This window comes from Eretmochelys imbricata, chromosome 11 (assembly GCF_965152235.1).
Source record: "Eretmochelys imbricata isolate rEreImb1 chromosome 11, rEreImb1.hap1, whole genome shotgun sequence".
NCBI lineage: Eukaryota > Metazoa > Chordata > Testudines > Cheloniidae > Eretmochelys > Eretmochelys imbricata.
In genome coordinates this window covers 75,064,970-75,081,691 of record NC_135582.1, presented here as the reverse complement: position 1 = coordinate 75,081,691, position 16,722 = coordinate 75,064,970, and the positions used below count along the sequence as shown (strand labels likewise).

Genomic DNA, 16,722 nt, shown 5'->3' with positions numbered 1-16,722 from the left:
TTTAACTTCTTTTGAAGGAGTGCTTGCACCACTGTTGTCTCCAAGCCCACCTGTGTCTCTGATTTCCCAACAAGCATCCCCCGCTCCCAGGCTGTCTGCTCTTTGTTCCGGGCTGGAGGCGACAAGCTGATTCCAGATGGTGGTTTGCCTTGTATCGGAGTTTAGAAGCACAGGGTTCATGTGATTTTTCGCGACACTGCCAACCCCAAACCTTCAAAATTCAGGAGTCAAGCCCCCCCCCAAAGTATGAGATGGGCTTAAAAATTGATTCTTAAATTGATTTATTTGCCTTCTGGCTGGTGTCTTTAGAGTGCACTTGGAACACATTTTCGGGCTTTTTTTTCCCCCTCCACACTATTATGATGGCTAGAAACTTTTTGATGAAATTTGAGATTCCCACGTGCTTACATAAGTCTAGAAGCTGGGGCATGAATGAACTTAACGTTGCGAGACTTGTGATACAAACACAGGAGTTGGCAACACTGGTTTCAGAGTAGCAGCCGTGTTAGTCTGTATCCACAAAAAGAAAAGGAGGACTTGTGGCACCTTAGAGACTAACCAATTTATTTAAGCATAAGCTTTCGTGAGCTACAGCTCAATTCATTGGATGCAAGTGAACTGTAGCTCACGAAAGCTTATGCTCAAATAAATTGGTTAGTCTCTAAGGTGCCACAAGTCCTCCTTTTTCTTTTTTCAGGTTTTATAGTTAGTTATTTATATTAAATTATTAGCAACTGATTGAAACTGATCTGCCACGGGGGGCACACGTAACAATATGCATAGTTATAAAAGCCAATTTCCCCCAAATCAGTGTCTCTGCTGCAAAAGTTTACTCGTGTTGCCTGGTTAACGTGCCCATAATACTTGCTGAACAGATTTGAGCTAGCAAGGCTGCTTCCAGACTGATTTGAGAGGATTTGGGGTTTTGTGTGGGAGTCTGTTAATACTGGGATCACACCGAGGTACTTTATACTGCGGAAGAGTGTCAGACTCAGAACAGAGGCTGTACTTGAGCTTGATGAGTGTATAAGCTTTAAATTCACACTCCATTCAGATGGACTTACAGGCCTAACATGTCTTCACAGCTGGAAAGATTAATTTTTAGGAAGCGTGTTTTCCGGAAAATGCAAGAATATGTATGAAGATTCTAAATCTGGGAAGTTTGCAACTGCTGGACCATGGCAGATGTGGCGAACACGTTCCCATTAAGGGGAATCCAGTCCTACGTCAGCTCCTGTGTCTGTGTCCTGCTACTGCATGGAGGTTTATCTTCTCACTAAAGAATGGCCCCTTACTTTTTATTTCCACAGTATGCATCCGATGAAGTGAGCTGTAGCTCACGAAAGCTCATGCTCAAATAAATTGGTTAGTCTTTAAGGTGCCACAAGTACTCCTTTTCTTTTTACTTTTTGTTGGGCATTCATACCCAGTGAGGCTGATCAGTAGCCTGAAAGTGATCACTCTAAGGCAGTGGCTCTCAACCTTTCCGGACTACTGTCCCCCTTTCCGGATTAGTTGTCTTGCGTACGCCCAAGTTTCACCTCACTTAAAGACTACTTGCTTACAAAATCAGACATAAAAATACAAAAGTTTCGCAGCACACTGTTACTGATAAATTTGCTTTCTCGTTTTTGCCATGTAATTAAAATGAATCAATTGGAAGAGAAATATTGTGCTTACATTTCAGTGTGTAGTCTATAAAGCAGTATAAACAAGTCATTGTATCTGAGTAGCCACCCTGTTAGTCTGTATTCGCAAAAGGAAAAAGAGGACTTGTGGCACCTTAGAGACTAACCAATTTATTGAGCTGTAGCTCACGAAAGCTTATGCTCAAATAAACTGGTTAGTCTCTAAGGCGCCACAAGTCCTCCTTTTCTTTTTAAGTCATTGTATGAAATTTTAGTTTGTACTGACTTTGTTAGTGCTTTTCACGTGGCCTTTCGTAAAACTAGGCAAATCTCTAGATGAGTTGACATACCCCCTGGAAGACCTCTGCGTACCCCCAGGGGTATGTGTACCCCTGGTTGAGAGCCACTGCCCTAAGGTACTACAGATGTTTTGTGGAGACTGTAACTGGGGAAATTGTTAGGTGTTTCCAGGAAGTAGTTAAACTGAGCTACCAGTGCATTCTTGATGTATGTTTGTGATTTGGATGCTGTTTATCTGTCACGGTAATACCTGGTCTGCGTGTCAGTTTTGTGTTATAATTGTCTGTTGGGGGATCATTTATACACTGGAACAGCCCCGAGTATGGACAATTATACTGTTACCTTATAATGATACCCTAGCATTTGTGTAATACTTTTTATCTGTAGCTCTCAAAGCACTTTACAAAGGAGGCCAGTATCATCCCCATTTTACAGATGGGGATACTGAGGCACAACAACTTGTCCAGGTTCATCTAGCAGGCCAGTGGCAGAGCAAAGAATAGAACGCAGGTCTCCTGACTCCCAGTCCAGTGCTCTATCCTCTAGACCAAACTTCTCCCATCTCCCCTTTTTTTGTTCAGGAACTGCTATGCAAATATAAAGATGCTTTATAGAGCTATAACTACGTCCACACTAGAGGGGTTGCGTCACTTCAGTTATACTAATCTAGCTCTGTTGGTACTACTTTACTGTAGACAAGGCCTAAGTGTAGCTTCATCACAATTTTGGTGTGACTTGGGAAGCCTATCAGAGGCTTTATTTTGCTTCATTACAAATAAGGCCATGCTCCTGTCTTTGGAGATGTGACCCGGTTACTAGAGTCCTAGAGGGACAACCTAGATCATCAGTCTGACCGCCTGTGTGTCCACCAACACCACCCGGCACCCACACACTGCACCCCACAACCAGAATGAGACTAGGGTGACCAGATAGCAAGTGTTAAAAATCGGGACAGGGGATGGGGTAAATAGGTGCCTATATAAGAAAAAGCCCCCCAAATCAGGACTCTTCCTATGAAATCAGGACATCTGGTCACCCTAAATGAGACCAAAAGACGACAGGAGGGTGGACTGTTACGTGCCACAGGCAGAGAATGGGAGGGACTGACTGGCACAGGTGTCTGAAACCCCTGTAATGCCAGCAAAATGATTGAGATATACCCAGTTAATGCTGGTGAGTGACCCGCACTGCACGCCGCAGAGGAAGGCGAACCCTTCCCTGTGCCACCCCACCCCCAGTCCCTGCCAATCTGACCTGGTGGATATTCCTTCCAGACCCCACATATGGTGATCAGTGAGACCATGCTCCTGAGAGAGAGAGAGAGACTGACTGCTCAGAGCCCTGGCCCACCCCCAATACATTTTAACAGCTTAATTCAGAGAATTCCCTGGGCTACTCGTGAGACACTCAGTGTCTAGGTCTAAAATGGAAAGACATTAGCTGCACTGCTGTCCGTGTTGCTCTGCCTGTCTGCTCCACCCTTAGCATATGTATCAATCCTGATCTCAAAGCACACGCTTCAGGGAAGTAGGATTCTTGATTATCTCGATGCCCTGCCTACAGTATTTAAAAACAACCCGGTAGATCGACAGCATAGTGTGTGACTGTTTGGAATAGGCGTTCATGCACATGTGATCGCAAAGCAACACATTAGTTTAGTCTGGGAGAGTTATTCTAAGGTTGCTCAGTGGAGAAGTTTGCATTAGATCCGTGTTTCAGATCTCGTTTTGGGGAAATTGATGGATGTGTCCCCAAGGTCAGGAGCAGTGTCTTTGTGTATACTTGTGTAGCACTAAGTGTATGAAAGGTAGGCTTCATTTTGGGTCTGTTCGTCTTCCCCTCCATGCGATCGTTTTAGTACACGTGCACTCAACTTCTGTAGCATGTGCCTGTGAAAGTAAAGGTTTGTTTCTCTCTTCATGGCTTGTTGGCTAAAGTTTGCTGGTTGAGAATGCTGGTGAATGGAAGGGTCCAGCTGGCTGAATGGCAAGTAAATTATCCTTTTCCCTTGGGAAACCCATATGCTTCTCTGGGTTGCTACTTAAATGAATGCTAGTTGAATTATTGACTGTCAGGCTTGCCCTGATAGCCAGGATGTGGTTAGTATGGGGATGGGCAGCAACAAAACTGTTCAGATCTGCATGGCTGATTTGGAAGATGTTATCTAAACCTTATTTCTCCTTTATATGAGAGATTCATGAGCAAGAGAGTTCTGTAGCAATTGTTACGCTTGTTCACCGAAGCGTCTTACAGCTGGACTATTAATACACCTTTCTGTAGCATTGCTTGCTGCGAAACGCTCACCTCCACACTAAGGCACAGGAAAGGTTACACCCTTCTGCTTGTATCGCGGCCAATAAATAAATGCAGGGTACACTTGGATTAATTGTATGTCCCAAAAATTAGCAATGTGTAAATTTACTCTTTTAAAGGCACAGCTTTCCACAGTTCTTCTCCCCGACAACCCCATCTTCCCTTCTTGTCGATGGAGTTACTTTTCTCTGTGTTGTCTTGCCTGACCCAAACCTTTTGATCAATAGAGTCTGTTATTCCAACTCAAGCTCAGTTTATTTGTAAATCTCTGAGTCCAAACTCTGGAATGTTAGTGGCATGTCCTGAAACAATGTCATTAAAACAAAAATTACACAAACTTGGGGGTAATCTTCTGTCCAAACCTGATGCATCCCTCCCCTTTCATTAGCCACATTCCAGACATGCTGAGATGGGAAAGATTGTGGGGAAACACATTGAATTCAAGCGTTTTGTGTTTCAACCTTTAGTTCTCAAATGTAAGTTTCCTTTCATTGCATTCCAGCAAAAGCACTCTATCCTTCAGGGCACACTTTCCTCGTGGGAGAAACTCAGCAGTTAACATTCAGCCTCAGCCAGGATGGTTAGAGGCCTAAAAAGCGTGTCTTCATGTTTCCTATTATCTCACTGTTCCTATCAAAGCCCTGCCCTATCTAAGGGGTTCTGATTTGTGTGTATTTCCTACAAGTTACAAGTCTTGTTTTTTTCCATTTGTGAGCAGAGAGTTTAAAAGAAAAGTATTGGAAGCAACTTCAACTTTGTCTGGGCTGCTGACTCTCAATGTCAAATCATTCTAATTTTTGGTATGATTTACGTGTGCTGTGTTAGGCAGAGCCAGTGGGAGGGCTGAGGAAGGATGGTCCAGTGGGTAGCGCTCTTGCCTAAGACTTGGGAGACCAGGGATGAATTCCCTGCTCCTCCACAGTCGTCTTGTGTGAGTTAGGCAAATGACTTGGTCTTCGTCTCCGATTAAATGTTATCTCGGTATATCCATGCTGATGCGGGAGGTGAAAAAATCACCCCGACTGATATAACTATGCAGACTGCCATCCTCCAGCCCCCCCCAGTTACACACACCCATGTCGACAGAGAAGTACTTCTGTGGGCGTTGCTAACGTCCTTGATAGAGGTGCTGTTCCTCCACGGACAGAACATCTTCTGTTGGCGTAGGCCGTGTCTTCCCGTGCAGGCTATGTCCGCAGGCCAACTTGAGCTTCATAGTGTAGACAGACCCTTAGCTGCTTTCTCCCTCAGTTGCCCATCTGTACAATGGGGGTAATAGCACTGCCCTACCCCACAAAGTTCTTGAGAATAAATACCTCAAAGATGGTGAGGTGCCCAGCCGAGGCAGCTGTTTGAGAGGCAGTGTGGTCTAGTCTATTGGGCCTGGACTGGGCATCAGGAAACACGGATTCTGCTTCCAGCTCTGCTCTGTGACCTGTGGCAAGACACTTCAGCCCCCCTTCCCTTCCCATCCTCTACCTGTCTTGCTTCATTACAGCATACATTCTTTGGGGCCAGGGCTGTCATGTTTGTACAGCACCTAGCACAGTGGAGCTACGGTATTGGTAAGGACATCTAGGTGCTTCTGGGGTACCAGTGTAATAACGAAGACAGCTGGCTTCAAAGAGATGGCATTTAATTGGGAGTGGGGGGGAAGAGTATATAGTTTCTGGGGTCTCAAGTGAAAACAGTGTCCAGTCTCATCAGTAATGGGCAGGAGAAATATACCATAAGCAGAATGGGTATATGTTGTGCTAGGCAGGCCGGACGACGAATGCCAAGAGTGTTATCTGCAGTGGAACTGCACGTAGGTTGGTGTCTGGTGCAAATGAGTAAAATATATTATGCATCCGATGAAGTGAGCTGTAGCTCACGAAAGCTTATGCTCAAATAAATTGGTTAGTCTCTAAGGTGCCACAAGTCCTCCTTTTCTTTTTGCGAAAGGATTATGAAGTCTTTACAAAGAGGGTGGAGAAGTGTGTGTAGCCTGGTTATGCCCCTGTCATCTCTGTGTAAATGAGCATAAGCGTGACATGGAATGGGAGGCCGAGGTTTGCGTTATCCTTTTCTTCATGACTCTACTGGTACCTGCATTTTAAAGCCTCTGAAAGGACTCCAAAAATACCTGAGGTGCAATTGTTTAAACCTTCCCCCACCCACACCCCGCTTGGTTTGCAAAGCCACCTCCATTAGATCTATCCTGCTTCCTTTGCTCCTCTTTCTTCCTGCAGGTCGGCTCTGCGCTACTTATCCCAGGAGCCTGCGAGGCCCATCCTAGATTTGCTGCTGTTGGGCATTAGGAAATATGCTGCTGTCCATCTAAGAGTTCATTTGGGATGTCTTGCTGCAAAAAAAAAAAGAGAGAGAGCACGCCACAGAGAGGCTGAAATTAAAGAGATCACCAGGAGCAACTTCCTTTGGATGAGGTTATGCTTTTAATTAACCTAGGAGTCTGCTGGGGAAAGCTCCAAGTTCTAAGAACATAGCCATAGTGGCTTGAAAACTTCATGCGAAAGCAACGCAGCAAGGCTCATTCTTTGTCTTGATGGGAGTTTCAGGGCTGGTTAGGGTAGGGATGCAGTGTAGTTGTAGCTGTCAGTCCCAGGACATTAGAGAGACCAGAGCAGCTTCTGTTGGGAGAGGCAAGCTTTCGAGCCACGCAGAGCTCTTCTTTAGGTTGGTGTGGGCCACTTCAGGTCTGGTGGGTTGTGAAAAGTGGTTTCTAATTGTGCAGTGGCCAGTGCCACTCAGTTTGCACGTAGCAGACCAATGAGGTGTTGGAAATCTTTGCAACGGCTGAGGTGGAATGGAGCGCGGGCCTTAAATCCAATTACCAGCCATGTGGCACCAGGGCCAGACCTAAGGGGAGTTTCTCAAAATGACTAATCCAGATTGCTCTACCTGGTTTGATTAGAGCCTCCCAGAGGAGGGAGGGGAGAAAAGAAAAGGAAGCTTGAGGCTATATAAGCCCGAACAAAGAGCTCTTGCTTTGCTTTTCCAGGAAGCCTTTTCTGTGTCAGCAGCACACGTCTGTCTAGATTGGGTCTCAAAGATCATAGAATATCAGGGTTGGAAGGGACCTCAGGAGGTCATCTAGTCCATCCCCCAAGATAAGGTTGTAAGTCTTCACTATAACTCTGCCTCTTCCTTTGTAATGAAGTTTTTGCACTATATCCCAGCAGTCTTTTTAGAGAGCTCTTAGAATGGGTGATCCATTCTATTGCACGTTTCCTGCTTTGTGTATATGGGACGTGTGCACAGCTGTGATATAGACCTGGAGGTTCGTGAAAGTGTTTGGGCTGTCTTACGAGCCAGTCCTGAATGGATATGACATTGGGGTCATTGGGAGAGATGTCTGGAGCTGATATTCTGCTTTTCTGTGAAGAAACGAAACTCTGTTCTGGCCAGGAAGCTGGGGTGAAAGATGCACCTTATGAAAGAGACTGTACTTGGGAGTGAGGTTTTGGGATTCTCTTCTCAGCTCTGCCATTAACATGTTTTGTCTTTGGGCAGACAATGAAAGATCTGTGCCTTGGTTTACATATCTATATAATGGACATATAAAATATGTGTTAGAAACCCAACCACCACCTTGGCCTTACCCACCTGTTAGAAGGGGGAAGTTGCAGAGGATTTCTACCAGGTTGTTGTCTCTGGACCCTGCAAGAAAATTTATTCTTGATATTTCTCACTGCTTTCCAAAGGGTTTGGAATGGCAGCCATGAAACTGACCAGAATCTCATGTTAATTTCACGTTGTGGCACCTAGGAGTAGTTGCAGAAGCTCTTGCTCTGAGCAGTGATGAAGGCGATGTTGATCTGGTTCACATTTGGAAGGAAGATTCTTTGTAACCACAAGGGCTAGACATTAAGCTGTGTTGCATTAGAGCTTAAATCTTGTAGGAATGGGGTCTGAGGATCCAGTACTTGCTAGGGAAAGCTCTTGAGTATGTCTGGATTTTTCAAGCCAAGTATAGTAATCGGAGCCGGATTAACTTTTTGTGGGCCTGGCGCCCAACTTGTTTGTGGACCCCCAAGGGGGCAGTGGAGAGTGGTGCAGGGGGGTCGGTCTCTGGAGCGAGGGGCTGGCCGGAGGCCTGGCATGGGCGGCCCTGCTCCGCCCAGCCCAGTGAGAGGGCACTATTTACAAACCGGCAGTTGCCAGACGCACAGTGGCCCACCTAGTCTTGTGCTGCCAGCATTCCCCTTCCCCTCCTGGGTGGGCCCATGCCACGCACAGAGCTCCCCACACCCAACACTGGAACAGCCCTCCAATTCCCTATGGCCAGTGCCCCCCCTGCACCCACTATGCCCAGCGCCCCCCCCAGACCCTGCCACAAATGCACAGCGTCCTGCCCAGCGCCCCACCACAACTGCACAGCACCCCACACAAAACCCCCACTCCCTAGTGCTTCAGCACACACAGATCCCGCCCTCACAGCCCAGCACCCATCCCCGCCCCCCCAGCCCTCCAGACCCCCATGCCCTGCCTCCCAGCCGCATTCACCGGCCCTGCTGGGAGGCAACTCTCTCTGCTGGGCTGAGCCGCCAGTGCAGGTCCCGGGACAGGGAGTCACTCTGGCCCCCTCGGTGTGATCAGCCAGGCCAGGGCCTGCCCCAGCCAGCCTCCCTCAGGACCCACTTGCCTGGGGGGGCCCAGCCAAGCCCCTGACACTGTCCTGTCCTCTCCACCCCTCCATCCCCCCCCCCCGCACGCATTCTCCACCAATCCCAGGCAGCTCAGTGCCTGGGAGACAGGTGGTGGGAAGCGGAGGCTGCCCAGAGCCAGAGGTGCACTGGGGTCTGGCCAGGGGGCAGAGAGAAGCCAGCGGATGGGGCCAGGGGGTGAAGAGGAGCCCTCGTCAGGCAGGCCAAGAGGAGCAAGAGGTGGGTGGAGCCAGTGGGGTCTCAGGCCGCAGGGCAGGCTGGGGCCCTTTCTGAGCATGGGTCCGGCTCCATGGCACCGCGGGCGCCATTGTAAACTTGGCACCGATAGTAACTGGTGCTTAGCAAAGGGAAGCAGGTAATGACTTCACTTGAGGCAAACGTTAGAACTCAATGTCTGAAGAAGTAAGTGTTGACCGTTTCCTTCAGTACCTACTTCTCGACGCAAATTTTGATTTTTATTAAATTTGTAGACCGATATTTTGATACTAGAAATGAAAATCTGATGCTGATGCTCTAATCCTTTCCCTTTCCTGAGGTACGCAACTCCGCAATTAACAGAAACATGAGTTTCCACATGTTGAAGTGTCACGAGCTCCTTCCCCTTTGTGAGAAAAGAAAAAACAGGAATACTGTTCATAGCTGTCCTGTGGCCATGGTGGAAGAGGCTTCGAGATCCTCTGTGCTGCAGTCTAAAGGGAAGTGGGCAGGGTTACTTATTTCCCTTGTTTGCCTTGGTAACAATGCACAATGCTAATCTGGGAAGTCCATGCATGTTTAAGTTACAAGCGCTCTGGATTTTTTCATTAGAAGTACCTGGAAATCTTTGTTGGTCCACTGCTCTAAACACGACGTTAGAATTTTAACTTAAAGTACAGTAAAAAATTAACAAGGCTGTGGAGTTAAAGGTACAGAGAAGAGAAACTTTTCACCTCTGAGCAAGTCAGAAAGCAGAGATTTACCTAATGAGTGATGTTCCAGGAGCCCCCGTTCTCCCACTCACGGGCCAGTGTAGAACGGTCACGAATCTGCGTGGGAATGAACACTTAACAGCCTCTCTGCAAGCCTGGAACCGCAGAGCGTGGGATACAGGTTAGAGGTGAGGTAGCTAGTGCTAATGATCTGTCACTGCCTCAAGCACCAAACTTGCCAAAAAACTGTGGGCTGTCTATACAACTGGTTGTCTGAATGTCGTACGCCACTGACGTGGGCATGTATTAATCCCTCTTACGACCTACCTACCTGATGCTGTGGGACATGCCAATGGCTGGTGTTCCTCTGTATGGCAGATTTCACTTGTGCCTGCTGGGTTTGCAGGGGGTTACTAATGGATCATTATGGTGCAAGTACCGTCCTGGTGCAGCGTGGCTGCCCTGCTGATAGGTAGTCTCCGGGATCAGCCGTTTCTGTGTCCTCTCACAAGCTGGCTGTGGAAGACACGTGACACTTAGCCGTTCTTTTGCCTGCCGGACACATGCGATTTAAGCATTCCAGCACCTGCCTTTGCAGTATCTGTATTTCAATATATTCTAAGGCCCGGGAACTCTCAGTACTGAAATCTTAATGAGAAATGTCAAGAGCATCCTGGTACTTCAATAGGAGGCAGGAACAGCGTGGTTTGACTTGCAGAAAATGACTCCAAGAGTGCACTCAGTGAGTTGACTCGAATAATGTGGCATTTCAGGATCTACCGCTCAAGACCCCACAGTTTACAATCCCATAGTACGTATTGTAACAGACCCTACAGTATAGTGCCTCTGAGTGGGAAGGAAGGACTAATTTATAACCCTGAGAACTGACACCCTGAACTGGTCCTTAAAGGAAGGAGCATTGGTTACGTTCTGCAAAAAAGAGACTATGTTATCAGCAGTAAGAAATGAGGCCCAAAGTCCAGTTGTCGTCGGTAGCAGAGATTTTAGCTCCTCAGAACTGGTGGCTTTTGCTAGGAGCGGTACAGGAGTTAGTTCCTGATGCCCAAGAAGAATTCAGGAACTGTTTTTCTGTTTGTAAATGGTACGTGTAGCACCTGTGATCGGGGCCCCGTTATGCTAGACACATTGGAGGAGACACCCCTACCCACAAGAGCTTGAACCAGAACCTCTTCAGTTGCACCTCAGTGCTACAACCACATGTTCATCCTTTCTACAGCCACCTGATTACTTCTCCAAGTGAGCTGCAAATGCCTACGCTAACTGGCTCTTTTATTCTCCCTTCAGGTTCTTCGGGCTGTAAAAGTTGCATCTGGACACTGTCCTCTTGGCAGCTGGAATTTGCCACGCTAGATGGTATAGCACCTGCAGCAAGAACCCCGAGAGGAAACATGGCCCACTAGCGTTTCCCAGGACAGGGCAAAGTTTCAGGATGGCAGCTCAGAGGATTCGTGCTGCCAACTCCAGTGGCCTCCCACGCTGCAAGTCCGAGGGGACACTGATCGATCTCAGCGAGGGGTTTTCGGAAACCAGCTTTAGTGACGTCAAAGGTGAGCAGAATTTTGCAGCGTTTGATATTTGTATTACAGTAGCAGGTTGAGGCTCTGACTAAGACCAGTGTCCCATGGCATTAGGCTCTGTATGCACATATAATACAGTACTGGACAAGACGTACAAAGGGGGCTTGGGGAGAAAGGAATGGTGGTAAACTGGCTCCTCAGGTGGGAAGTGAAGGGGTGAAGTGACATGCTCAAGGTCACACAAGGAGTCTGTGGCAGAACTAGGAATTGAACCTCAATCTTCTGAGTCTTAGTCTAGTCCCTTAACCAGCACTGATCGCCTTCCCCTGCAGTTTGTTTTCCCTAATTTTCTAGTTTAAAATGTCTCCTCCTTAGGGGGTCAACGTTTTGAGGGGGTTTTGTAAACACTTAAAGACCTGGGATCTTTCACACTGACAGGAGCACTCAGTGTCAAGGCAGTTTGGATTCAAGGGCTCTGTGAACACAGACCCTAACCGGTATGGTGGAAGCAATTGAAAATAGACTAGGCTCCTGATTGATTTCCATTGTCATCTCCTGAAAGGGCCACTTTCAACTGATTTGTTACAATTGTGTTCAGTTCATTATCTAACAAACATTGATTTGCGAGTGGCAGGAAAGTAGTTTGTGCAGTTTCCTTCTTTACCCACAGTCAGCCTGTGGAGCTCATTGCCAGGGGATGTTGGAAGACTGAAAGTACAACTGGGTTCAAAACCGAATGAGATAAGGTAATGGAGGATAGGTCTACCAATGGCTATTAGCCAAGGTGGTCAGGGACGCAACCCCATGCTCTGGGTGTCCCTGGCCTCTGACTGCCAGAAGCTGGGACTGGATGACAGAGGATGGATCACTCGAAATTGCCCTGTTCAGTTCACTCCCTCTGAAGCACCTGGCACCGGCCACTGTGGGAAGATAGGATACTGGACTAGACCCAGTATGGTCGTTTGTATGTTCTTTGGGGGCAGCGGGTTGGCCTGGTACAAATGGAACTGAAATAAACATGGTTTTTGTTTAGCAACGGTGACTTACGATCTTGCTTAAGTGCTACTTCTCCTTCAGTGGGTTGGCTCTGTTCCTTGTCAATCAGCGGCCAGGCATTCCAGCCCTCTTCTCGTTTCCCTCACTGGAAGCAAGTGGCTGCAGAATAACTCCTGTGTTCTAGTTAGGGGGCTAGCTGGACGGGGGGAGAAGATGTATCCTTGGCTGAGCTGCTCTCCCCTCCCTGGCTGTAGGGCTCGTTACACGAAATGGCAGAGCCATCCTCCAGCTCCAGGCTGCCCCTCACGCATGCAGAAGGACAGCGATGGGCCTTCCATTGCGGCACTAACCACGGGCCTTGTACGCATCCCCTCCTGCCTGGAACATGTCCGTTTTATCTTGCAACAAATGAATTGTTTAGTGAATAATCAAAAACGAGAACGAAACCCACAGCGCCCACTACTGAGGCGAGTGTAGGGGGAGGATTGGAAATGGATTGTCAGCCAAAAGCGATGGTTGTCCTTGGGATTGTGCAGATGGTGGTGACACACACGTGACTTGGCATCTTTGGAGAAAACCGCTCACCTTCGGGTCTCCCAGCCCAGCATAAAGCATCAAGTGGGGACCAACTCCTCGTGCAGTCCTGAAACATGTCCCATCAGCAGAATAAACCATCTCCATTTTGCCCACTTGGCATCTGTGAGAGATGTGGCCTTTTGCCAGGCTCTAATAATTACTCTTTGTTTCCACCGGATACTAGTGGCAAAGGTCCTTGTGACTCATCAGCTGCTGCTTACACAGATGGCTTGGTGTTTTCTTCTAGACCAGCTTGCTGACCCAGTTCTTTGTCAGCTTCGTACCTTGAGTACTGTGAAGCTCAGGCGGCCCGTACAGCTGGCGGGGGTGATGTGGACAGAAGAAGAAAAACAACTAGAAAAGTTTGAGTGTTCTCTTGGCAGCTATATACAGAGGACGAAGAAATGCTCATTTCCCGTCTTTCCTTAATCCATTTCTTCCTTCACTTTCCCCACATGCCCTTTGAAAATCACAAGTCCTAATGGCAGGCTGCACTCCCGCGATGGAGCAGGAGTTTTGATGCTATAAGACAATGCAGACTCTGTAGCTCACACAACATTGGCAGTATTGCCAACCTCAAGCATTCAAAAATCATGAGTCAGGCCATACACAATCGTGAGATTTCAAAAAAGAGGAACTCTCCCCCCCAACCCCCCCCCCCCCATATTATTTGCTTTTACAGCTTCTGAGTCTTTAGGGTGTCCTTGAACTGTGTTTTCATGTATTTTACTGCAACCTTAAGGGGTAGGAACTTACCTTTTTTACAATGAAAGATGAGATTTTTTCCCTAATCCTAATGACTTTGGGACTTTAAAATGATCTTTCATGAGCTTTATGATGAGATCGTAAGAGTTGGCGACGCTGACAGTTTGCATGATGAAGGAATGTAAAGGGTTATTTACGTTATTTTGGAATAAGGTAGGATATGAATGTAAAGCTCTCTCACTGTTCTGGAATAACTCCCCTTGGGGGGGGAGGGATAGCTCAGTGGTTTGAGCATTGGCCTGCTAAACCCAGGGGTTTGAGTTCAATCCTTGAGGGGGCCATTTAGGGATCTGGGGCAAAAACTGGGGATTGGTCCTGCTTTGAGCAGGGAGTTGGACTAGATGACCTCCTGAGGTCCCTTCCAACCCTGATATTCTATGATTCCAGAACAGTTATTCTGTACTAGCTATGGCAGTCAGTTTCCCCATGTATGCAAGCCCTAAGACTGGGGCCAAACTTCAGGGCAGCCTTTAATGTGGGAATACCTGTGTCATTAGCACTTTAGCTCTGTAATTCAGAGACCCCGGTGCTGAGCCTGCGGAGTAACCACGCAATACTGATTTCTTTGGAACTTGCTCTTCACCCAGCTTTAGGCTCCTAGTGTGATTTTTACTTGTTTCCCCTCCCCTTCCCTCCGTGAGCACAAGTGTCCACACCTCCCCGAAGTAAAGAACATCTCCCTACTCCCATATGATGTACTGAACAGTGCGTAAGTTTAACATGCTTGTTTGTTGGCTGGAGGCTGACTGCTTCCTTGCTTCATCGCTCTTAGGCTGAATCCTAGAATGGCATTAACCATTCCCTACCACTTGTTTACATTAAATACATCAATGGAAGCACTTTCATTCATGAACAGACAATTTATCTTAAAGATGTGGCAGCTTCAAACCTGTTTGCAATTCCTCCAATTCCATTAAGGCGGGGAATGGTACAGAGTAGCTATTGTCCAACTAGGAAAGGTATGTACTATCAATGTGGCTTCTTTACCTTTTCTTTGCACAGAAGCAGGGAATGTTTAAGAGCTTTCCCCAAGGAGAACCAGGTGTTGGGGTTTCTTCTTTCCCCAGTGAAGTACACTCTCTAAGAAAACGGAATGTAATGGACGTTTGGATACTTTTTAAAATAATCTTATTGTACCCAGCACAGTGCCAGATAATCTCGCCACTGGCTTAGTCTAAATGAGCCGTGAGAAATAATTTCAGTTACAATGACGCAAATGCTGGCAAATGATAGGTGTCGTTAAAAGCAACAACAAAACCCCCCATTGATGGCTTTGTTTCAAGAGTAGCCAAATGTAGAACTTAATATCAAAAGTCATTGTAGCTATCAGCTGGGGTTTTGTTTGGAAATGTTAACTTAGTAGATTGTTTAAAGTTGTGATTCAGCCAGGCATTTGCGTTTGGTGTCTCCACACTAGTCCTATTGCGTTGTGTTAAAAACATGGTGTTCGTATCGGGTTTGTTGAACCCAAGTTGCGGTGCCCTCTGGGTACGTGCTCCTGGAGCAGAGTATTCCGGGAGTTAAGGCCACTGCAGGATCAAGTGGGTATGTCCACAGTGCAAAAAACAAACAAAAAACAACAAAAAACCCACACAGCAGTGAGTCGCAGAGCCTGGATCTACAGACTCAAGATATGTCTACACTAGAAATGCGACAGCAGGACCGCTGCAGTACTGCATTATAGACACTACAGGATCAGATGCCGTTCTTCCATCACTGTAGTAAATCCACCTCTCCAAGACACAGTAGCTAGGTTGATGGAAGAATTATTTTGTTGACATCGCAGTATCTACATCGGGGCTGAGGTCGGCTGCATTATTTTAAATCAAAGTTGCAGAAGCTACCTGAAGCCTGTATCTCAAGTTAGGGGGAAAAGTTCTTAGGGAAGGGTTGCAGGCCAAGATGAATGAACAAGCATCTCAAACAGATTATTAAGAGAGAGCGGACAGCCAAGAGGAATAGAAGAAGGGATGGATCCGCAAGGAAAGCTACTTCTTGGAGGTCAGAAAGTGTAGGGGAAAGTGAGAACTGTCAAAAGCCAAACAGAGTTAGACTTTGCAATGGGAATTAAAACCAATAGTAAAAGGTTCCGTGAAAAGAAAACACAAAGAAGTGGGACTGCTAAACACTGAGGATGGGGTGGAGATTAAAGATAATCTAGGCATGGCCCAACACCAAAATGAATATATTGCCTCAGTTTTTAATGAGGCTAATGAAGAGCTTGGGGTAGTGACAGGGTGGCTAATGGTAATGAGGATATGAAGTAGAAATTACCACATATGAGGAGGGAGTCAAAGTCAAACAGTTTATCTGGGCCCCCCGGTTTGGTCCCATTAATCTCCATCCAAGACTGTTAAAGGAACTGGCACATGAAACTGCAAGTCCAATAGCAAGGATTTTTAATGAATCTGAAAACTCTGGGGATTGTAGCCTGTGACTGGAGAATTATTAATACAGGACCTATTTCTAAGAAAGGTGGGGGAAAGTGATCCAGGAAACTACAGGCCTGTTAGTTTGACCTCAATTGTATGCAAGGTCTTAAAACAAATTTTGAAACAGAAAGTAGTTGAGGACATAGTGGTGAACGGTAACTGGGATAAAATACAACACGGTTTTACAAAAGGTTGACCATGCCAGGCCAACCTGATCACCATCTTTGAGAAGATTTTTGTAGAGAAAGGAAATGCAGTAGATCTAATCTACCTGGATCTCAGTAAGACATCTGATACAGTTCCACATTGGAAATTAATAGTGGTATTAATCTCCATCTAGCTGCAGTGCCCTCTGGGTACATGCTCCTGGAGCAGAGCATTCAGGGAGTTACCCACATGACCCTGCATGTGTTCAGACTCCTAGCAGCATTGTGGGAATGATGGCAATATTAACTGAGTTCCAGATCATTCTGAAAAACTAATGTCTGCGTGCGATTTGTATACTGTAGCAGAGGAATAGGCTCCATCTGGGTCAGAGGTTTTGTGCGTGGCAAGGTCCATTTGCATTGGGAAGCCAGTAGACCAAGTTGTCTGTCAAA

The 16,722-nt window shown here is 46.8% G+C and overlaps 1 protein-coding gene across 1 annotated transcript in view; it reads left to right on the top strand.

Annotated features, from left to right (window-relative positions):
* SH3BP4 (SH3 domain binding protein 4) overlaps positions 1 to 16,722 on the top strand; it is a 129,724-nt gene that overhangs the window by 82,158 nt on the left and 30,844 nt on the right. The window contains exon 2 of the mRNA XM_077830110.1: positions 11,122 to 11,384. Coding sequence (XP_077686236.1) covers positions 11,267 to 11,384 — 118 coding nt within the window. The 5' untranslated portion in view covers positions 11,122 to 11,266. The remainder of the gene's footprint in view (positions 1 to 11,121; positions 11,385 to 16,722) is intronic.